The sequence below is a fragment of the Larimichthys crocea genome, chromosome XIII (assembly GCF_000972845.2).
Source record: "Larimichthys crocea isolate SSNF chromosome XIII, L_crocea_2.0, whole genome shotgun sequence".
Taxonomy (NCBI): Eukaryota; Metazoa; Chordata; class Actinopteri; family Sciaenidae; genus Larimichthys; species Larimichthys crocea.
In genome coordinates this window covers 41,389,996-41,413,747 of record NC_040023.1, presented here as the reverse complement: position 1 = coordinate 41,413,747, position 23,752 = coordinate 41,389,996, and the positions used below count along the sequence as shown (strand labels likewise).

General features: G+C 41.0%; 1 protein-coding gene across 10 annotated transcripts in view; it reads right to left on the bottom strand.

Annotated features, from left to right (window-relative positions):
* Positions 1 to 1,671: 1,671 nt before the first annotated feature.
* Positions 1,672 to 23,752, bottom strand: part of LOC104928411 (sodium bicarbonate cotransporter 3) — a 38,609-nt gene continuing 16,528 nt past the window's right edge. For 2 of the 10 annotated variants that reach the window (XM_019264261.2, XM_019264262.2), the window contains exons 5-26: positions 22,939 to 23,099; positions 22,635 to 22,823; positions 21,235 to 21,618; positions 17,599 to 17,714; positions 16,671 to 16,828; positions 15,916 to 16,003; positions 15,559 to 15,705; positions 15,210 to 15,316; positions 12,665 to 12,839; positions 11,837 to 11,970; positions 11,417 to 11,662; positions 10,453 to 10,558; positions 10,027 to 10,188; positions 9,400 to 9,513; positions 9,026 to 9,187; positions 7,586 to 7,837; positions 7,394 to 7,462; positions 7,006 to 7,179; positions 6,601 to 6,738; positions 5,819 to 5,925; positions 4,740 to 4,856; positions 1,672 to 4,149 (exon numbers count right to left, since the gene is read on the bottom strand). In XM_019264261.2, coding sequence (XP_019119806.1) covers positions 4,068 to 4,149; positions 4,740 to 4,856; positions 5,819 to 5,925; positions 6,601 to 6,738; positions 7,006 to 7,179; positions 7,394 to 7,462; positions 7,586 to 7,837; positions 9,026 to 9,187; positions 9,400 to 9,513; positions 10,027 to 10,188; positions 10,453 to 10,558; positions 11,417 to 11,662; positions 11,837 to 11,970; positions 12,665 to 12,839; positions 15,210 to 15,316; positions 15,559 to 15,705; positions 15,916 to 16,003; positions 16,671 to 16,828; positions 17,599 to 17,714; positions 21,235 to 21,618; positions 22,635 to 22,823; positions 22,939 to 23,099 — 3,388 coding nt within the window. In that variant the 3' untranslated portion in view covers positions 1,672 to 4,067. Of the gene's footprint in view, positions 4,150 to 4,739; positions 4,857 to 5,395; positions 5,445 to 5,818; positions 5,926 to 6,600; positions 6,739 to 7,005; positions 7,180 to 7,393; positions 7,463 to 7,585; positions 7,838 to 9,025; positions 9,188 to 9,399; positions 9,514 to 10,026; positions 10,189 to 10,452; positions 10,559 to 11,416; positions 11,663 to 11,836; positions 11,971 to 12,664; positions 12,840 to 15,209; positions 15,317 to 15,558; positions 15,706 to 15,915; positions 16,004 to 16,670; positions 16,829 to 17,598; positions 17,715 to 21,234; positions 21,619 to 22,634; positions 22,824 to 22,938; positions 23,100 to 23,752 lie in introns of all 10 variants that reach the window. The other 8 variants (XM_019264268.2, XM_019264263.2, XM_019264265.2 and 5 more) reach the window with 8 other exon arrangements.

Below are 23,752 nucleotides of genomic sequence, written 5' to 3'. Positions count from 1 at the left end.
CATGTGGTTTTAGATGAATGAGCAATGAAAGAGCATCAAACAGACCGATCTAATAATCATACAGTGCATTAGTACAAGAATATGACCTGTACTTGGAAACTTCCCATGCTGACGCAGTTCCCTATATATATATATATATATAATATAACATTCAAGCTGACTGACCATGTTAGTCATCTTGTTACTTTCTATGGAGGTTCATTGTTAAACTAAGGCCTCCCCTAGTATTCATTATCTTGTGACATTGAAGACAGGCTATTTCTGATCCCTTCACCATTCACAGGCTGCTAATGCACCACTTATTCACACAGGATGTATTCATGGACTGTGTCATAATCTGTTTAAGAATTTAGAGGTTGGATTATACATTATTTCTAATAAGACTGTGGTCACATAAGGATAAAGATGAATTGATACTATGTACATTAATCTAATGACTTAAAGGTAATGTTTAAAGGCCCTGCACATCACTTACTCGACTTCTGCTCAGGCTTAATTAGAACGTTCCTGCTGCAACAGGTTCCAAACAAAACTAAAGAACAATGTCACATCACACAATCCGCACATGCCCACACGCTCCTGAAAAGGTCTAATGACTCAGATACACCCTTGAATACACCTATGTGTGTGTCTGCGTCAACCATTCAGTCCACAGGGCGAGTGGAGAAAAAAAAAAAAGCTCTACGTGAATCAAACCAAAATTTGTTCCAGGCAATCAATGCACATGAAGTGAGGACAGAGCTGTGCTGCCACCTCCTGCCTGGAAAATGAAAAACACCTGCGGGACAAACCCTCCATGTTCTGTCTGTAATTTCACAAACATTTTATTTATATTTCTGTATTTCTCATTACTCATTGGCCAACACCTGATGCAGATAACATGTGTGATGAGCTAAACTACAGTAGGAGATACCAGCCTGGTTAATGACAGTAGTGGAAGTGAACAGACCTTAGTATTAAAAGTACTCAATGCAGAAAATGCCCCTAGTGACTGTTATTACATATTATCATTAGATTATTATTACTGATGCATGTTCATGTGAAAGCAGAGTTTTAATGCTGTTGTTGGTTGAGGTGGAGCTCATTATGAAACTGTAAATAACAGCCTAAGGAAAATAATCTGCTGATTATTTTCTCATTTAATTGTTTGGTTTATTAAAAATAAATAAATAAATAGTGAGAAATGTCATGAGAGTCACAACTGCCAGGAGGCCAAAGTGACACCTTCACAATGTTAATGTCCAACCAACATATTTCTCTCTAAATTGTAGTGAGAGTACTGTCAGAGTAAAAAAGTATAAAAACATACATACATATATATATACACACACACACACACACACACACACACATATATATACATATATATACACACACACACACACACACATATATATACACATATATACATATATACATACATATACATATATATATATATATACACACATACATACACATACATACATACATACAGGACTTGAGTTAATATAGTTTCTTACATTCCATCACTTCCTAATGAATTGCTCCTGCTTGACCATACAGTCTATCTGAGATGAGGGAGGTAAAGAAAGAGTCAGATAGTTTGACAGAAAATTTTGAGTCTTCCGGCTCACTTTTTACTTACACACCCCCTGAGAACAAGATCACGACACCACGACAGGAGAAAAATCACCATGTATTCACTTTTATTGCTTTGCATCAATCGGCAATGACAAAGGAGTCATCTTTCAAGCTAACAACAGGCAGCAGTGTGCTTCACTGATGTTTTGTGTCTGTACATCAGAACAATGCATTTTTACTTAGTGACGTTGGAGTGACGACGGAGGATAAAATCTCCACCTTTTTGTTGTTGATAGTTTATCCACCTCTTAAAACACACACACGCACGTATATATATATACTTATATTGAACTGATGTTATGTGAAAATAGGGTATTCTCCATCAAAATAAATTGTGACAGAAGATGTTCAGTTTATTGTGACGATGCACCTGAACTCTCATCTGTATATCAAACATCTGTGCAGGGAAGTAACTCGTAAAGTATTTGTAAATGAATTCAAATTGTAAGATTTTTCTGTTTAGTAAATGTAAATTTGGCAAAATGTTTCTGACATCTTTGATGTTGACCGTACAATAATTTGACATTCAGTGTTCAAAGACCATAGATTACAGAGCTGTTATGTCGTGAGCAAATACTACAGCTGTGACAGCAGAACACACACGAACAGAAACAGTATCCAGAGTTACATTTGCGAATGGAATATAAACTGAGCGCCACGACCTTCACACAGACGTGGGATAACTCTACGACATACAGAAGCCTCTGCAGATGAGCCGCGTACTGGTTCACTTCTGTAAAGTAATGATGGTCCGTCTTTGGCATTTGTGTGCCACCGTGTGTGTGTGTGTACACCTGTACATATGTTCTGAACACTTAAATTATCAGTACAAGACTTTGCACATAAAGAGCTTTGACAAGGCACGTAAGCTATTGTCCGTATAGTCACTGTAGCTACACACAGACAGAGCTGATGAAACGGACACGAGAGAAAACAAAAACAAAAAAAATAAAAATCATTTCACAAAGTCGTCTTTGCCTGAATATTAGCTAGGTTCATGAGTCCATACATTGCACAGTATGGGATACTTATTGCTAAAACAGAACTGCACTTAGCAAAATAAAAACAACTTCATAGAATAGAATAGTTTTTACATTTACTGTAGAAATATTTTGCATAAAATGATTTGCAATGCTTAACATACCAATTTTATCTTTACACCACACACACACACGCACGCACACACACGTACACACATTACCAACAACAATACAGACAGTATAAAAACAGGTGCAGTTAACTGGGGTCACAAATATTCTTTTTTTTATTTTGCACCTTACTATACTTTATGATTTACAGCATTTATTAAAATAGTTGTGATACCAGCGATGAAAGGAATACAGCCGACAGTTAATTATCACTGCCTGGTGACAAAAATATCAAGTGACCACGGTCAGAAATCATTCAAGATTCCTGAGTTGTTTAACTGACATTTGAACAACAGCGTTATAGATATGGTGGGAGGAGACATAACCTTTTTATTAATACGCTATCATCCATTTTAGGTAAGAAACTATACTGGCAAAGTGCTTACTGTACAGTACAGACTTCATATGGCCTCTGAAGTAGGTATCCTATAATGTTACAAATGAAAAGAACACAGTATACATACATACATACATACAGACAGATATAATTATAGTTTTATATCACATACAATATGAACAGTGAGGTTTACAGTGAAAACAACTGACCAACTTATGAGCAGCAATATCAATACTGAGTGTTCCCCTGCAGACAGCAGAGATGATTCATGAGCTAATTCGACAGAAGATCTATGTAGGAGTAGTAGTGTGGCGTGGTAGTAGTATCTGAATCTACCTCTGTTTTGGTTTGTGTCATTTACTGTGTCAGACTAATTATGATATATAATCAGCTGCCACTGACAGTACCTGAATGGCTTTAATCAAATGAGTTTTTGAAGCTGGTGTAGTCAGGTGAGAGGTCTGAATACCGACCTAAAAAACACATGGAAACAAAGATGTACAGTACTGAGACCAGCTAAAACAATAAAAGTAAACTGAAATTAAAATGTACAGTGGGTTAAAAGCTAAATTCACTTCGCACAGTCCAAAATCTCCACCAGTGAGGCCTGTTCCTTTGGCATCTGTGGTTTTAATGGTTGACAAATTGCTAGATCGAGAGTGAAACAGTGAGTGTCGGTGGGCAGTAACAGCAGAAACCTTTCATTCCTTGGACAATGTGCTCTCTACAGTACGTCATGGCAGCCATTTGGACATGTGCTGCACTCTTCAAGACTCGAGTGGAGTAGGACTCGCAGCCCTGTGGGAGCTCGCCTGCTGCCCCGAAGAAGGCAACACTGCGGGCAGGTTGTGCTGCTCCAGTCCTATGCCCCCTTTTGCCGCTAAAATGGTGCCCGTCAGCGGGGTAAAGTGTTGTGCGGGAGGAGAAGGTGGCAGGAGCATGGGGAGGGCCTCGCTTTATCACAGGAAGGTCTCGGCGGTGGAACCCCCTCCTGGAGCATCCAGGCTGACGTCGACTCTAACACAGGCCACCTTTTCCTGGCTGTCATACAGAGATGAAGAGAAGAGACGGTGGTGAGGCCCTGTGCACACTGAGGGTGGAGCGCAACTGCAAATGTGAGATTGACGGTGCTCGACTTAGAACCAGATTTTCCCACCTTGTTGATGATGGGGACTTATGTGAGGACTGCGTTAAAATATGCAGCTCATAAATGTGACGATTCTGAATCAAATTTGTCAACTCATGTTAAACTTTTCATGAATTTGCTTATAAAGTCAAACTAGTGTGATTAATCACATTTTGTAATTAATCCTGTCAACACTGAAATTAACAGCTTAATGTGCTAAAGGAGACAAGAGTGAAGTCAGATCTTTGCATGTATATTTTTAGAGTGTGACTCCCCCGACTGTTTCTATGGACTTATACTGAAAACTGCTTATTTAGTTTCTATATTTTAAATATTAAACTGATGTCATGGCCTCCAGGCAGCAACACGCTTCAGTTTATTTTACAAGTATGAAGATATTCTTGTTTAAACTGTCTTTTTCTAACCGTCCACGTTATATTATCGTATTAAAGTGATGCAGTTGGGAGCAGTGGCTCTGGAGAACTCCAGGAGATGGCATAGCTACCTTCGACTACGCTTCACAGGTTGGGCACATGACTCTGCGCTCGAGTTCACTGCTTTCCACGCTGCGGTTTTGGCCATTTCATCAGAGATATTTACAACCAAGGGATCAGAATCAGAGCTACATGCCAAAATTCAAAACACACAAACACACACACACACAAACAAGAACAGAACACACAAAGAGAAAGACAGGCATGTAGACGTCAAATCAGCGGGAGAGATTCAGTGCAGGACAGGTCAAACAGGCAAACACAAACATGCAGATAAATCAGAGGTTAAAACAAAGTCACGGCACAAAATGGCTGACCGGACAGGCCACACGCAGTATGTTCACGTTAACATGGATCAACAAATGTGGGCCTTTTGCATTAGAAGCAAAAGTTGTCATGAGTTGATTGTGTACACGTCAATTAGTCAGACAAAGATCTGATTATTTCAACATGACAAACACTTTTTTTTAAAATCACAGACATTTACCCTTCAAATCAAAACAACACGACACACGAAGCAGTGTGCTTTCAAGCCAGTGTTTCTGTTGTTTAAAGAGCCGAGGGCTGACAGTTTGGGCCATGCGCTAACTGTCTCAGTATCAGTGAGCAGAGTTAGAACACAGCCATGTGGGTCAGATGTTCTGCATCAGACACACAGCCCTGCTACCTCTTCTTCCATTGGGAGGCTTTCGGTCACTAGTCCTATTCTGTATGATCTGTTCAAGATGGACATAATAACACACAGCTGACTACTCGTGTCAATACCACCATTCCAAGTTGTACATGACAACATCAGAAAATAAAATCATATAAATTATTATTTACTGTCAACTACATCCAAATAGTTTTTTCAAGTTCCGGCACTGGGAGGAAGTCGAATGTTTGGGGAACTATTTACATTAAGTCCAAGAAGCATTTAAGCCGTCATGAAAATGTGTTTTGTGTTGCCTCATAAAATATCATCAGAGATTCGCCATGATACACAACTTAAAAATAGAATATACGTGTCGCCTTACACATTCCCAATAAAAAGCTGCTTTTCATCCTAGAACTGGGCATAAAAGTGTGTGTCATGATTTCCACCACTCACCTCCCTGAAAGTGTTTTCACTGGGATGTTGAGCAGGTTCGAGCCTTCAAAGCCGACCTTCAGTCCTACCTCCTCCTCTTCTTCTTCGTGCAGTCTGGACTCTGCTTCCTGAAAGAAAACAGCATTGGAAGTCTAATTACAAAAACATATCGTATGGGGTTACATCTGTCATATTCAGATCTTCTTATTCATACCAGCCGTTATTCTTTAGGCAGGAGGGTGTCCATTTGTTATTTCTTTTAAATCTTACTCAAAAATATATTTTCACTTCTTTTCTATTACATAGAAATGTTTGAATGGCTATTACTGCATAACAGATATCTCTGCCATCTGACCATTTCTTTTTTTCACCGAACATCCTCTGTGTATACACAATCACTTTAATTTGAGCATTATCACGCTGACTTGAAATCTGACTCACCACACTGAGAACGATACGATTTGTGAAGCGTCTTTGTTTACTGTGACTCAGATAAAGAGGAATGGAGCAGTTTGATGCTTTTTGTATTGTTTGTGTGCATATGTGTTGTTGTTGTCACATTGACTGATCTAGCACTAAATACAAAACTAATCAGAGAACCATTGTTTGAATTTGTGAACAGCTTCAGCTGGTTCGGCTGTGATTGCCTCCAATTTGAAGATGTAAGTGGTCGTTTCTTTCTTAGTACAAAAAACCCTTCACATGAAATGGCTGCTGTAATTACAGTCTGACTCGTGGCTGTCATTTCGCTACAACAAAAATCTCAAAAGAAGCAGTTTTGTTCAGAATGAAACGAGTCTTACTAGCTTTTCACGTGCTTTCTTTTTCTTGTCATCCTCTTTCTTCTTCTTGCTCTCCGGTATCAAGTCATCCAACCAGCTCAGCTCTCTCTTGGTGAAGAAAAAGTCGAGAAGCTTTCGGATAAAGACCAGCGCCAGAACCTGGAGACACACACAAGGAGCTTATTATCACAGACGTAACATCACGAAACAGGATGAAAACACATGCATTATAGGATATTTACTATCTTTTTTATCACCACAATGAACTTAATTATGCATCATGGCGATATTAGAAAACTGTACTTAATCCTATTTGAGCTGAACTGCTACTGTGTTGTGACAGTTATCTGAATGTGTGTCTGGAACATTTCCTGCAGATTTGAAGTGACAAAACGTGTGACAGTCTTTGAGGTCTGAGGTCGGTACCATCATGGGGAACACAACAGCTGCTGCAGAGGCCTTGATAACCCACAGCAGCACCAAACAGGTGAGCTGCACCAGAGTGAAGATGTGGACCTTCCACAGCGGCACGTAGCGCAGATAGATGAGATCAGGCTGGTGCTTGGCGGGCATGCCGAACAGCTTGATTCTGTCAAAGAACTGCAGAGAAAATAAAAAGGGAGAGAGGTTTAGAGAGATAAGAAATGCAAATAAACATGGCTGTGAAGACACATGTACAGACATTTAACACAAGCCGTTGAGGATTCTTAATTGTGATCAAAGGTTTGGAACTAATCTTTACTTTGCTCAACAGCTTGTGACTTCAAAATAAAAGGGCATGCTATCTTCAAAGAGCAGCAGAGTAGAGTCTTACTTGAATGCCTTTGAGGGAGGAGACACCCATGTAGAGAAAGACTCCGTACAGGACTGGCATAGGAATAAACTGTAAGGAGCAGAAGAGAAGAGAGTATAACAACAGCATAAATAAACTTACAGTTCAGGAAAACATTTGATTTAATGAACTTTTCCTTTAAGCTGATTTTAAATGTGTGAATCTGTGTCTCACCTTGAGGACTGACGTCATGAAGACAGAGCAACCCATGAGGACAAAGATCATGAATCCAGTGACCCGCTGCTCCCGGATGCCCAGGAACTTGGGCTGTTCTCCCGGGGCGGAGCAGCCAGACTCCACCTTCAGGCTGTTAACATGGGAGATGGAAAGGACGGTCGCAGCCACGAACCATGGCAGGCCCATGATGGAACACACACCCAGCATGATCGCCACTATCAGCAAGTCCAGGTGATAGCCACAACCTTTCTGTAAGATACACAGGCAGACAAGAGACAGTAAGTAAGTTTGAGAAAGCCAGCCAAGAAGCACTGAGAAAGAAAAATTCAGGAGCATCATCTTTGGATAATTTCATTTCATAATTGGCATTCACTTCGAATCTTTGACTTATGTATTTTGAATTTTCAAGGTGAACTAAATTTATTTTAAAAATACAAGCAGTGCAGAATCCTGAGGCATAAAAATAGTTCAGAAAAAAGTGAAAAGAGATTCAAGCTGAAGCACAGCAGAACAGAACAGAGACAGACAAGAAAATATGTTAGCTTCAACCATAATTAAGGATGGCAGAAAGGGAGAGAGATGACTGATGAGACTAATGACGAACAGAGAGCTGAAAAAAAGAGCAAAGAAGTGAGTGTTCAGATAGAAATGAGAGGAAGCTGGAGGCGCACAAGTGAGCAACACTTCAGGAGGAAATAGATAATAAAAAACAGAAACTAAGAAGAAGAAGAAATTCTTTAGTTTCAGAATCTATAATGTTTTAAAAAACAAAATCATGCAGGTGACTGAATTATACATGGTCATATACGATATTAACAATGCAATCAGACACTGAGTTCTGTCTGAAAAAACAACAACTCCTTTATGTAACTTTATACTTACATTAAGGGTGTTACATAACAATACTAATGAGACTAAAAATTAAATAAACATATTGTATTAATAATACACATTGTGTAAATAATCCAGCACCTCTTAAAAGCTCCACTGTGTCGGATTTACACTGTGTCATTATTCACAGAGCAGCTGCCAAAAACAGAGAAACCACTCCATAAAAGTCATTAAGTTGTGATAATATATTATTAATATAATAATTATAATATCAAATAAATTTGGCCACAATAATCATGTAGTGAAAACCTATCATGACAGCCCTACCAGACATCTTTCTTCTCTATGTAAGTAAAGAAACAGTCCAGCAGGAGGCCCATTCTGCTCCTGCAGATCACTTTTAAACTTGAATTCTACAGTACATTTGGTATGTTAGAAATAGGAAAATATGACTTTATTGTATTTAGAATGATATTTATTTGGATGATTTGTCTTATCTTCTTAGCTGCACAGCTTTACTTGCACTGCTGGACATTAAAGAAGATAAAGACACCACAGGCAAAAAATAGAAAAGACATCCCCCATAGGCACACAGGCAGGTCTGACCTTGAGCTTGTGCTCCTTGCGGTTGATGATGACTGCTGTGATCTGCTGGTCCATGAAGATGAGGATGGTGCAAAGCAGGGCAGGAAGTGCCGCCACCAGCAGGGTCCACCAGGGATTTCCTCCTAATGGGTCCATCAGCCAGCCTCGATTCTTTGAAGTCGGCTGCAGGGGAAAGGCAGGGATGGTCTACTTTAGTACGGTATATCAGGCATGAAAAGACTATAAGAGAATATTTGATGATATGATGACGTGGAAATGAATTACTACATTTAGACGCTGCTTACAAATGAATAATAGAGGATGTAATTATTTTGATGTCACCTTGCCGTGTGAACATTCATCCATAGAGAGAGGACGTGTGTTGGAATACCTACCTCAAAGCGATCAGGGACATTCAGTTTGGGGGAGGGGATCCCCATCAGATAGTCCACCGCCACCATGATCATGATGGTTATAAACACAGCGAAATCACTGATGGTGGATCGGACCTACAAAACACGGTTATTGATTTATTTAGGAATTGCAGCTGAGCATGATTTGCTATTTATTAATGGCACTCACACACACAGCTTTATTATTAAGCTGCTCAAACACAACCACAGTCTTCAACTTTCAGGTCAAGGTCAGAGATCTACCACAGTACTAACTACATTTGTGTCAACAGTAAAAGCATAACAATTCAGACAATAACAGCACCTGCCTACACAGAACACCAAGTGATAACAGACAGCAGGTACTGTGTGGGCGGATGCAAGAAGATCTTTTCTTTAGCTACATGACTCTGCTCCTGCATAGTAATGACTGACACAATGTAAACATTTACATAGAGCAAGTAGCTTTAAGCTCGATCTATGCACTTACCGAGTCTGCAGAGGTGCAGATGTGAATTAATTGATATTTATATTTTAACCCGTAATATGAAGTGTTACTGTACTTTATGTTGTTAAAAGACATGTTTGTGCCGCAAACAGTAGTATAAACAACTCCAGTGAACATTTCACCTTGGTGGGAAAATATCTCTCAGTCTTGAACTGCTTGAGGAAGGAGGAGAGGAAGAAGGTGGTGAAGAAGAGGATGATGGACCAGAAGAGAACATCTGGAATATAGGGACCATGTTGGCTGCAGGCAGGACCCAGAAACTCCCCGTGGAGTTTCTTACACATCTAGAGAAAAATGAGTATGAGGTTAGTAGTGTCTTTGAGAAGCTGCTCCAGTAATGTCAGTAGTACTGGTATCGGGTGTTTTGGCCTGGTCCTGGTTAAAGCAGTGATATGTGTCTGAACTCATCTGTATAAATGAGTGAGTTGATTTTTGAGCAAGAATGTATGGCTGGCTGATGATGTCTGTTTGCTGAACACATCCTACACATGTGTGTGTGGGTGTGATTCCCACATATCATGCTGGAGATCGCTGTGTGCTGCTCTCACCGAAACATTGAGGCTGCTCCAGGAGATGGAGTCGGGGCTGTATCCCGTCTGGTTCCACTCCTGCACGAGCTTATCAGAGACATTGGCTGGAGGAGAGCACTGACACCTGAGGAGAAGAGAACAAATGCTCAGCAAAGTATGTATGTAAGGTGAAGAGGAGTTGGTTCATTTTAAAGTGAATTCAAATCACATGGTGCAGTGAATCTGCGAGCATCACTTGTTTTTAAATATGTTATTTTACAACGGGGTAATTTTCATTTCAGCTCTGGGGAAGACGTGTACTGGGAACACATCCGACCACTACAATTACAATATTCAGCAAAAAGAGCCGTGTGTTCTTAACAGGGTGCTATTTATGTCCACAATACACAACTTTATGTAACCCTTTGGCACAACAACACCCTGATCTGAAAACTGTGTTATAAAAGGAACACTTTGTCCAATTCTGGTAGTACCTTTCAAGGAAATCTATTCAAAATAAAACAGCTATTTTGTCACTGAAAGATGATTTATTACAAAATGATTTAATATTCACACTCTATAAAAAGTCATCCAGATAAATCACTTCTGGAGTCACACGGAAACAGAAGATTCTTGGTTTAAGAGATGATTCATTTTGGCTCGTGGTTGGCGTCTCATAAAGAAAATATTTTTGTAACGTCTGACTACAAGGAGACAAATGACCTATTTAAACGTGCAAACAGGATTTCTGGGTTTGTTCCAGAGCACAGGGTAGCTCACGTGGTTGTTACTCGACAAAACGACAGCTCTGTTTTAAGTCACTAGACAACTACTTCATTTGCAATGGCCGAGTTCATAACACTGTTGATGCGCAACAACAACGGTACCTTGTTTCTTCCCAGTAAAAACTCCCACTTACTTCTAATGCAGTATTACTTGAACATAGGTAGTAATTGGAACAACTAATATGACCTGAACAAAAATACTGTGTCTGAGTACTCACGAATACAGAGTAAGGTTGTCCAAATAATTGTGCGTGTTGACCGGGTAGAGTTCTCCCAGGTGAAAGAGCTTCTCCAGAGCCTCGTAGATGAAGATGATGCAGATGAGTGCAGCGAAGGCCTCCTCTGTGAAACGGGTGATGTAGCAGACAAGGGAGCTAGCATCTGTGGCCACTAGGACCAGACACAGGAAGGCCGTCCACAGACCGATGCTGGTCCGCAGTGACAGATAGGACAGGCTGTAGTCACTGGGAAAGACAACAGTGACATGGAGGAGAATGGATATAGCTTCTGGCACATAATGACTGGTGGTGATTGAGGTCAGCCCCCCCCCCCCTTCAGTCTGAAGTACTTTTAGTATCAATGATAAAGTGCTATATATACACATGTAATGTATTATTTTTAAACTTGCTTGAACTTACTTGCAGAACTTGAAGAGGATCTTCTCAAACACTAAAACGGGGCCTGTGCTGCCAAGAATAGTGAGGGGCTGGCCTGCAAAGAGGGAGTATGCCACTCCCGTCAGTGAGGCCCCAAATAGAGACTCTATGGCACTCTGTAGACACAGAGGAGAGGGAAGGAGTGAGGGCGGGTAGAGGAGGCAAAAGCACACAAAGGAGGGTGGAGAGGGAAAGGCTGAAGGGGAAAAAAAGCGAGGTGAAGAGGAGACCCCTGACAGGAAAACAGAGTTTTGATTAAACAGACATTCTGGGCTGTGTCTGAGAGGCTAGATAAACTGTTTGAATGTTTCCACCCTGCTGACCTGTCTGAAAGGCATATCTCTTCTCTGCCCCCGCCTGCTAAGTTTACTTAGACTCATCACACAGACCAGCACACAGACTGTGCCTATGTCGACAGTCTCCTGTCCTAGAAAGGACATCTGGCTAAAAAGGAGAGAGAGGCAAACAGAGGCGGAGCGATAAAGAGAGGGACAACGTATAGAATAGCTTGTAGTGTAATAACAGATTAGAGCATGGGAGGCTGAATGATCAACAGATCTTATCGTGGACAGTGAAGAAAGACCTCACAGTGAGAGATCCACACAGATTAGTATACAACAGCAGGGTGAAGTGGGAGAAAGATTATGGTGTCGTTTCTTGACGCACTAAATCACCCGCTTATAAAAAGGAGATGAAATGAAATGAATGATGTAGCACTGACTGTAGAGGAGCAGGGTTAGGGGTTTGATTCCCATTGGGTTCATGAAAAGCACAAGTGCTGACTTTTAGGTGCCAAGCTTTCAGACTTACTATGTTGCCTTTTGTTGCCTCCCCGAGCAGACCTCCAAATGTAATGACGGGGGACATGCAGGCACAGTAGAGGAACAGGATGGAGGCTAGACACTGCAGACTGAAGGAGTCCCTGATGTCGCTCCAGTAGAATGGAAACTTCCGCTTGACATCTAGGATCAGACCTCCGAATATCCTGCAAGAGGAGAGAGGTAGTTTGAATTTTCAAGTAATCTGATATGTGTGACGACCCCTCTGCTCCACTAGGTGTCCTTGTCTTGCTTGCTCGCTCCAGCTGGTGACAAAATGTATCCATGGCACTATACCATACCTAACATATTGAATTTTGCTCTACTCTGTATTTTCCTTTGAGAAAGTGTTTGCAGCTTTTGTTGTCCTGCAGCTGTGACCCGTTACAAGAGTCAGCCGTGAATAACTGTTAGTTTCTTCAAAAGGTTTCTTTGTCTCTAGTCATGAGAACTTTTGTGAGGAGTTTTTGTTGACAACCTTGTGGCTTAAATAAGGGTCAGATTTCTTGGAAGTCTTCTGAGAGATAACTGAACTTCTCCCTGGTCACGCCAGGTGCAGGGCAAGATCTGTAGAAAATGAATGTTACATTGATTTACTTTTTGTCAAACTCTGAACCAATTGGTTTGTCTGACTTTCCAACTGAAACACTTGGGTGGTATTCACTGTAATGATGTTTCATACTTATTACAGTTGTATGTTCACTCATTTTGTTCTTACTCTGCTGAATAAAAGAAAGACATGGACAATATTGGAGTAATTTTCATTATTTGTCCTTCACTGGAGATTTCCTCCACAAGAGTCTCTGTCTCTCTCCCTCTTCCATCGCGGTGTTGTTTTTGCTTGTTTCGTTTTGTAGTGCAGACATTCACATGCATCTACACATGCTTACATTACTGACTTCCATGTTGTTTTCTCTTCTTTATTATTACTTTGTAAATAAATACTGTATGCTTGCTTGCATCTTGTCAACTCGTCTGGTCTCCCATCTTTGTTGCAGTCTAAGAGCTGAGCTGTGATACATAGTTACTTTAAAATGATTAATAATACATCAGTGAGTTACTTAAGGGGAATAGGAAGAGTTGAGGGAACACATCTAATTTAGTGTCACATAAACTTTATTAATATGCAGTTTTTTATCTTTTAATTTGTCTTTCAATTAAAGTAAGACAATCTCAGGACATAAAAGGAATTGCGCAAAGACAACAGCGGTATAGCTAATTGTGGGTAAATGGGTGCAAACATTTCTCTTTTTTTAATGACATACTTCATAATCATTAAAGTCTCACAACACTCAGTTCCCAGTCTTATTATGTGTTCATCTAACAGAATCTTCCTGTTAAGTGTTTGTTAATCTAAGGTGATTAAACCTGCAATTTTGCAATATTGGTTATTACCTCTGTATTGAAGCCATCTTTATTCAGTTAACTGGAATGTTGTTGTTGTTGTTGTTGTTGTTAGCCTAAACACTGGCTGTGTTAATGCTGAGGTAGTGTAATGAGCTCGGAGTGTGTATCTTTATAATATTCAAACACAAAACCGAGATGGCACTGTGATCTTGCTCCCAATTATTTTAACGAGTGCTAATATTAAACAGATAGAAAACAGAAGGAAAGAGGAGGAAAGCAGAACTTGTCTTCATACATTGTTGAGAATGACTCCCTGCCTTCTATCTGTTTCTGTCTGTCTTCACTTTGCCTTTGAGGGATTCAATTTCTCACTTTGTATATCTCCTTCTCTTTCTCTGACACCTGTCCAATTCCTCTGCTGTGAGGTCTCCTTTCATTATCTTTTCTCTCACACCTCTGGAATAACCTCTATTGCCTGCATCCACAACCCCCGCTGTCTCTTCTGTACGACCCGTGCCTCTGAACGCTTTCTTTACATTAGCTTCTTGCACTTCCATACCCTCCCGTCACCCGGCCGCACCCTCGTAGCATGAGCCTTTTATAGTAGCAGTGAAAAGGAGGGTGAATCTGTAAATAATACAGTGCCTCACAGCTGATGTGTATATGTGCAGAGAGAGAGAGTGTGTGTGTGTGTGTGTGTGTGTGTGTGTGTGTGTGTGTATCTCTGAGAGCCTTCAAATAAACACATTCTCCTCGCCGTGGCTCGGGCTCTCGAGACCCAGCATGACTTATCCATAAATGTCAGCACCTGAGGTTCACAGTGTACAGCAAAAATGTGTCTCAGCTAAAACAGGTATTAGGATTTTATTTCAAATTGTAGTCTACCTGACATGTGAGGAACATCAGATTATTTTGCCTTTGCAGCAAGGAAATCCACACCACGAATAACTCCTGAAGAGGATAAAATGAGGTCCTTGTTTCTCGGATGAGTTTTCTCCTGTGATTCTTGTTAACAAGAGGCACTTGTCTCAACATAATCAATGTGATATATTAAACATGGCTGCTTGTGCTAATGAAGCTGTTAATTCAACTAGGACACACTTTAATTATCAAATATGTCTCTGTCAACACATTTGCTAACACAAGTAATATTAATAGATTCCTGGAGGAAGTAATGGTGCTAAACTCACCTCCCGGTTCTCTGCAGCTCAGGCCCTATGTTATGGTCGTCCTCCTTTTCCAGCTCTCCGGCCGGAGACGCGGTACCATTTGGCTGAGACGGTCTCTTCCTCTTCATCTGCAGGTCAAAAGGACATTTAAACAAAATATAGTTGTATGTGTTTCAATTCCTTTGGTGTCATGATGCTTTACATCCATGAGGGGGCACTCTAACTGTGATTATGGTAGTACACAAAACACACAGAAAAGCTTCTTGGAGACCGTATGCAGGAGCAGACATATACAATACGTGAGGTATGGTTGAAGTTTAAACCAGGTTTATTTACTATGTACACATCTCTGACATAGAGAAGCACTAACCTGAGATGGGACATTCTTGGGGGGCTCAATCCGGATTGTGGGGTCCCATTCTCCAGGAGGCAGGACAGTCACCTGATCGAGGAACTCATCAATCCCCGAGAGGAGATCTGTTCGGTCCTTGGCCTTGTATGCCACATCATGGAAGATCTATATAATGAATTTTATTAAATGTCTTTGCAATATGATGTTCAACTGTTCACAGCAGGCTCAAAAATTCACCTTATGTTCAAGGAGAGGGCAGTGTACCAGATGGAATATTACCAGCCCAGCATGCATGTTAAATCCAAACTAAACCAGTTCATGTTTTGATATAGCGTAGTATAATTAGGACATGTCAAAGCTCTTTCTTTCTCTCACCTCATCTGTCATTAGTGTAGCCATGGATCTGCCAATCTCATGGTACTGAGGCCCTTTGCCATGAGGACCCAAAAGCAGGAAAAGAAACCTTTGAACGGGACAAATACTTATGAATAACACTGACCTCAATGAACTGAATTCACTTAAAAAGCTGACTCCTGAGAGAGTTTTCTTGTAAACAGTTAAATCAACATTCATGGTTGCATGTGTGTGTGTGTATGTATGTATGTGTGTGGTGTGTATGTATGTGTGTGTGTGTGTGTGTTCCTGCCTTTCCTGACACATTTCTATGTTTCTTGACATGTTACTGCCATCGCTGATCAGTGAAATAAAGTGAAACCATTAGCAAGAATGTGTACTACATATTGAGACCAATTTTTTTCTTTTTTTAAACGTGCCACGCTATATTCTAAATATTAGATTTGTACATATAAAAGAAAACCAAAGTTGCCTGTTCATTTATATTCATTTTTAAAGCCACTACTTTGATTTCTGGAGTGTAATGAAGCTTAGAGCTTGACAGGTCTTGCGTGGCTACAGACTGTTAGTCTTAATTGATTACAGACATGGAAAACAGGGTCGTTGACACACAACTACAATGAAAGCCACAGTGAATATTAGTCTCATGTGAATAGACCTTTTGCTTTCAATTGCTGCCAGAGTATAATAACTTGTCAGAGTTGATGATCTTTATTAAATATAAAATGTTTGGAAGCAGTGTCTTTATCGTGATATGATTCAATTCCTAATGATACCTTGTGGGCACAGGCACCTCTGTGAGGCCTGTGATAAGGACTGCAGGGGACAGTCGAACAAAGGCAATTATGGGCTTCTCCAGGAAATCCACTTCTCCCACTAGTACGTTGGAAGCCTCGGCACCCGGAGGAATCTTTTTCATGAAATTCATGTCCACCTGAAACCAATGGAAAACGGGAAAAAAAAGATCAGATATACAGACGAGTGCTAATATTAAACAGAAAACAGAAGGAAAGAGGAGGAAATTGCAAACAAGAATCACAGACTAGTTTACTAGGACACACATGCAAACAGAGATGAAGAAGTAAAGTGTATGAAAGAGATGGTAGCAGGTCGTTTGGATGCTATGATAACCATTGAAAGCTACATAAACTACAAGGTACTGAGCAAAGAATGTCTGTTACTGTGAAGCATTTCATCATGTACCTGAATACATATTTCTTATAGGCAATAATCAATACAGCTCTGAAAATAATAGTTTCTTTGTGCTCAAGTAGAAAAGTGCCTTCATCCTATGACTCATATAAACACTGCACCTTAGGTTTTGGCAGTCATAATGGATGGTTTTATAATGATAACTACTAATGGCGGCCTGCCATTTTATTTATTGGATGAGTACAGTAAGTACAAAATGGTAGGAATGAATGAAGGCCATGCGAGGGAGGAATTCTCAGAACTGAGCACAGTTACATAACTTCATAAAACTTTTAAGAGCACTTAGTCCTTCAGAGGTGGAACAATGACTGAATGGGCTTCTTACTAAGCCCAGAACAAAAGGGCTGATGGGTAATGTGATGGTGGCTCTCATTCAGGTGGTTTTCAACACAGACGGCTGAAATGTCCGTGGAAATCCAGAAACACTGATGAACTCATGGGCCCTTCCACCATGACTGACTGTTTCTGTGCTCAGTACTGTGTTTAGGTTACCTTGCTGAAGTCGACACTGCTGCTTTCTCTACTGACCCCTACTTTGGACGGCCTTCTTTCCACAGTCTTGTTGCCGTCCAGGTTGTTTGGGACAGAGTTCGGAGACACCAGTGGTCCTGGACAGGGGGGAGAGGATGGGCAGGGGAAATGAAGCAGTGAAGGAAACCGTGTAAGTACTTGGGAATCAAAGACTGGTCGAAAATAGCCATGAAATGCTGTTTGTGATGTCATTATTAAATGCTATTTGTCTTTTGTTTTTTTCTCTTGCTACTTTAAAACAGAATAACCAAGTATTTTTATCTGTGACGGACTGCTACTTCATGGCATGGGCTCATAAACGAGGGGCAGTTTCACTTAAGTTTTACTCATTTTTGGTCAGAAGTGAGCTCTTGGCAAACCAACCTGACTCAAATTCCCAAAGTCACACTTCTGCCAACACAAGTCTAAAACGATTAGAATACAACAGAAAGGCAACCAAACTGAGAATATAATAGCTGAAATGTTTAACAGTTGGATTTGCTACATGTGGCGATTTGGTATAGAGCTGCAACACATGGATGTCTCTCTACAGGGAAGACTTTCAGGATTTCACAGCACTGTTGCTGGTTACTCAACGTGTGTTGAGCTCATTACTCTGTGGTTTAAATCAGTCTTGCTTAGCTTGAATTCATGTCAGCTTTGAGCTGATGAGTGGATGTGCTTGATATGCCCGACACTTCACCTTCCTCAGACTTCAGCACCTTTGAGTGTTGAAGCTCTGGTATTTCTGTGCATAATTGACTCCGCACTTCAACATTGTTTATGTGATTTGAGCCATACCAGATACAGGAAACGCTAGCACTTGTGGTGACATGGGAGTGGGAGATGAAATGAAGGAGGAATGTGGTTGAATCAACGGATAGCATTATGCATACTATCCTCTGAAATTATGAAGCAGCACTTCTTTTACCAGGTTTTTTTTTCTCATCCATGTCAACACAATTTTTTATTACACCGTCAGGCCAACGACAAACAAAATACATGGTGCTTAAGCCATGTGCTATATTCTTGTCTACAACAATCCCGACTCCAAATCAAATTAATTTCTATCACTGTGTAGTAGAGCCAGTGTCCATACCCTTGAACTGTACCCTGGAGTTACCCCCCCAGTGGACTCAGGGTAGTACAGGAGCATGATTGCTTACATACCTGACAAAGCCTCTCAGAATAAGGGAGGGATTAGCTTATGTTGCAGCCGCCAACACACTTCATTCAGGAAGACTAAGCTCTGGAATGCTCCCCCAAACAAGTCTTTTTAACAGTGGCGTCACAACGCTATCTCATTCATATGCTAAAGAGTAACATAAATAACTGAAATTTCACAGATCTTCTGATTTATGTGGAACACTGGGACTTCACTGATAAAAAGAAGATGTATTTATATTTTCTGTACCGATGTAATGAACTTGTACTAGTGCTGCTAAGCTACAGTTCTGTCCAGAATTTACATTACAATTGTGCTATATAAAGACTCTGAGATTACAAGCCGACATATACATATATGGGTTATGTGACACTAGGTTAGCATGAGGCTAGCTGGGACCATTTCTATTTTAAAATGTCATCTGGTTCATAAAACACTCCAATGGTAGCCCAACTGAAGCTAACCGACGAGAAGAAATGAAAATCTCTTAAGCAGGGCCTAGAACATTGTGGAACCTGTGACAGTGTACCAGTGATTCCCTGCATGCCCTGTGTACAGGTATTTTACCCATGACTTCATACTCAATGGGTATATAAATAGTCTGCAGAAAACATCTATATCAGTACATCTCTGACTATAATTATTTCCTTATTAACGTGTGAGCCAGGCCATTACTGGCATCCTGACAATTTACTCTAAATGACACATTAAAGGGCATTTTACTCTAATACTGCCTCTGCGTTCAATACACACTTATATGATTAGCTATTTTAAAGTAACGCTGTACAACAGTGCAGTCTCTACAAGTGGCAGGGTTATTAAACCGTAGTGATGAAGGCTTGAAAACCCCTTTAGAATAATAACCCACACACTGATGTCAAGACACTTGCTTCTTGGGAAATACTGTATATTTTCCTAGAAGGGGGTACAATTACAGAAGCTCGTCAGCTATAATAAGACCCCAACCTTTCAGATTCAGTTCCCACCAAGTGATAGCTGGTTCTAATGACCCATACTTTGAAATGGAGCCATTCCCAGAGTGAGACAAACACAGACGCACACACTCATACGCACACACACTCTAATAATAAACTGATAAGGCTTGGTTTGGGAAGAACAAAAAGTCACAGTAGGCACCAACATGATAGTACATAGAGAACCAAACCACCCACCCGGTGGTCTCAAGCTTATATTTAGCCATGCTGCTGGCACATGTTTCCCTCTCTTCATCGGTAAAAGAATTTTTATACTTAGGGATTGATGAGGAGGAAGAGCATGGGTGCCAAGTGATGCAATGGGAAAAGCGCAAGTCGCAAAATGTGGAGGTCACCCGGGGATAAAACACATAGCTGAAAGGATTTAGGACGTATTATGTCAGAATTCTACGTCATACACATAACAAAAACATAATAAATCAATAGATGGGAATGTCCTGAGTTTATCTGCAAGATCTGTTATTTATGGAGTGACTGGATTAGACTATGAATCACTGATACCAATCAGTGATTCATAGTCTAATCCAGTTTCATCATTTTTTTTTTAAAATAAATCAAGCTCTGAATGTGCAACCTATCCAAAGCACTGTGCTTAAACAGAAGGAACCTTTTCCTAATGCAATGTTGTGAGTTGTGTGACATTTTATAGGTGTATGATATTACACCTCAGTGAGCATTTAAATGTCCGTATTGTGTTCATCAAATACTGTATATAGAGATGTTCTGCAGATTGTTGCAACAGACCCATAATACTGACACTTGACATTAGGCCTTTCTTAAGGTTAGGTTTTATGCTGTGCAAATGTATATTGTGGCTGTCTTTTTCATATAATAATAGCAGCAGATACAGACTGAGTATGATCAGTGAAGAAAGTAAAAAAATTCATTTTCACAGGTCTTACATGAAATGCCTCAACAGAGAAGAGTGGGATACGGTGAGTTACTAAACGTCACTATAACACATCATAGAACACATGATGCAGAATGGGAGAAACACAGACAAAACATTTTGAAAGGCAGCCATTAAAACCATAATGAAGGCGGTGTGAAGGGATACAGGGCCAAGCAAGGCATAGACGCTGAGGAATGACTTGAAAATGTGTAAGGAGACAGAGAGGAAGAGTTTGAATGGCCAAAAGAAGTGTAGAAAGTGTGGTTAAAAAAAACAAAAAACAGAGATATTAGTAGAAAAGAATGGGTTAGTGAAATAGACAGAAAGGAGAGAATAGAGAAGGGAAAGAAGCCAGAATCATGAGGCGGAAAAGAGAGTAGTGTCAAAAACGTTGTGGATAAATACAGTGGAAAAGCATCTTAGCGAGTGAGCCTTGCTGTGGGTTACTGATGAGATGGCCGCAGGGTTGGAGGGTTGGTAGTTAACAGGGAGCAGAGCTTTCATGCTAGTGCTAGTGTTCTCTGTTCAAGCCGTGACTCACACTGGCAGGCTACACAGATATTTGCCTTCTAAGGGCAGCAGCTCGAGGCCCTGGGATGCCGAGGATGCTCGCCGTCTGAGCTGTGGCGATGGCGCGTCTTCTTCTTCGGCAGAGTTTGGTGGATCGTCATCCTCAGGAGGCGATACCACCACCTCTGGGATGCCTTGAGGACCAAGGCCTACACCGTGGGTGTGAGGTGGACTTTGGGAGGATGACCGATGGAAAGCGGGACTATTTTGAGGGGTGCTGAGGAACGAGGGGCCTGGGGAGGGCCCACTGTTGGAAGAAGAGGGCAGGAGATGGTTGAGCAGGATGGAGACTCTGGACTCTCGTCTCTGGGAGAGGTTGGAGACAGAGGAGGTTGCCCCTGGCTTGTGGAGAGAGAGACGTGAAGAGGACAGGCCCTCTCCTATTAGAGGAGACAAAGGCAAAAAGGGGAGAAGGGAGACAAAAAAAGGAAAAGGAGGAGGAAAAGGAATAAGGGATGGAGCAGAGAAGAAAAACATATGAAGTAGGAGTACATCACAGGGATGGTATTTGGAGGAGACGCAGCCAGAAAGGGGTGGGCAGCAAGAGCGTGGCAGAGGTGTCGTTAGAGAGATTTGTGTTTACATAGACGTGAGCGAAAAGCATGGTTGTGTGCAGAAGAACGATTCAGTGAGGCATGTAGGAGGGTCCGCAGGGGCTAAACAACTTGTCACATTCAACACCAAACAAACCAATCACACAACAGGACTGAGGTAAGAAAAAAACTCTGAGTTCAGAGAGGCTCGCATGCAGGAGAGGATGAGTTAGCACGATGTGCACTGTAAGCAAATATGTGCTCCACCACAACATACCAGTCATAAATCCTACACAGTGCATACTCTTTTGGCACAGGACGTAGGCTACATCTTTCACACTATAACTACTACCATCAGCAACCATCAATATGATAAATATACTTTTCATCTTTCACATTTGCATTTGAGGTTTAATGATATGAAAATGCAAGCCCAACAAGAACCACAAGCACAAAGGGAGAACGTGATAATTCTTTCATTCCTAAAACCTCAGGCTGGCACCCAAGATCTTAAAATGCACACCATACATTAACACCACTGTGGGCATGCCCAGTCAAAAAAAAACAACAAACAAACAACACGCAATGCTGACTCCAGTGTCACCCTATGGAGGGAAAACAATCATTAATTCAAACCCCAAGCCAGGCCAGCCATACAGGTTAGCGCAGTCATCAGCACCCAGATTTCTCTTTCACTAAGGGGACCGACTGCTTCAATACAGATCATTCTCTAGATTTTACTCACTTTTACCATCCACCTTCTACGCTGGCATTGAGGGATTTGAACAGTGGATTTTTAGGAAACAGCTCCCCAGTGGTGAAAAATATGGAGGAAAAAGAAATGCGAGTGCACAGGATCTCACCGTTTCTTTCAAGCAAGAGTGGGTCAGAATGTTTCTTGCCTATGTCAGCAATGGACCGCACCAGAGGGATGCGATTGCTGAGCTTTCTCTCATTCTGGTGGTGGTGTTTCTTCAGCATGGCTTCCCGTACTTTGGCACGCAAATCCTCCTTCAGCTGGCCCGAAGCCACCATGCTGTCTATCACCATGTCTGAGTCACACAAAGGAAGGAGCAGGGACAAAACGTACAGAAAGAAGAACTCAAATTATGTATGCAGCACTGGAAGAGATTCGTTTATTGTTATTGTTGATACTATAAAATGTACCTGCAATTTCCTCAATACTGTTGGCCCTCATATCCAGCATGACTGTGCCGTTGAGTATGCAGCTTCGTAGTTCAAATAAACTGTGTAGAGACAACGTAGCCACGTAGGGCTTACTCCACCTCTCCCCACCGTCTTCCACATCCTCTTCAAACTTCAGCCATCTGTGGACAAAACCCAAAAGCACACACACACACACACTAAATTGGATCACATTACAGCACAGTGACACGCTGCTCCTGCTCATATCTCTCAGCTCCATTTTTCCTTCGACAAATTCAAATCTCACTTTGCATACTGCAAGCTGAGTGAGTCATACTCCAAATCTGTGCCATTACTGAGGACAAGTTTTATCAGAGATGGAACAATCTCTGAAATGCGACCCAAGTGAGATCACAATTACAATTTCAAACTCCACATCCTCGTTGAAGTTTTGCAACCAGAAGCTGAGTATGAGCCTCGTCTGTGTCTCTTCGGCTTTTTAACAGGGATCGACTTGTGAAAACAAGGAAGCAAAATGTTTCAGGATTGCTGAAAATTCTGAGAGCTACATTAGACACAGCTTCAAAACCAAACTTGACTGAGTGATTTAGACAATTTTCTCCAACGACAGGAAGTAAATAAAGCACTTTAATCAACAGAAAGGAAGTCTGATTAAAAATCGCGGAAATGTGAGGCTCAAATGGACCGTCGCCTTATTCGTTTTATTAGCCAGTTTCACAGTAACGTGCACATTTCTACTTAACTCCTAATGATTTTATATTATGATTATGCTACAAAACTAACAAACAGATGCATTAAGGATAATGAAGAATAC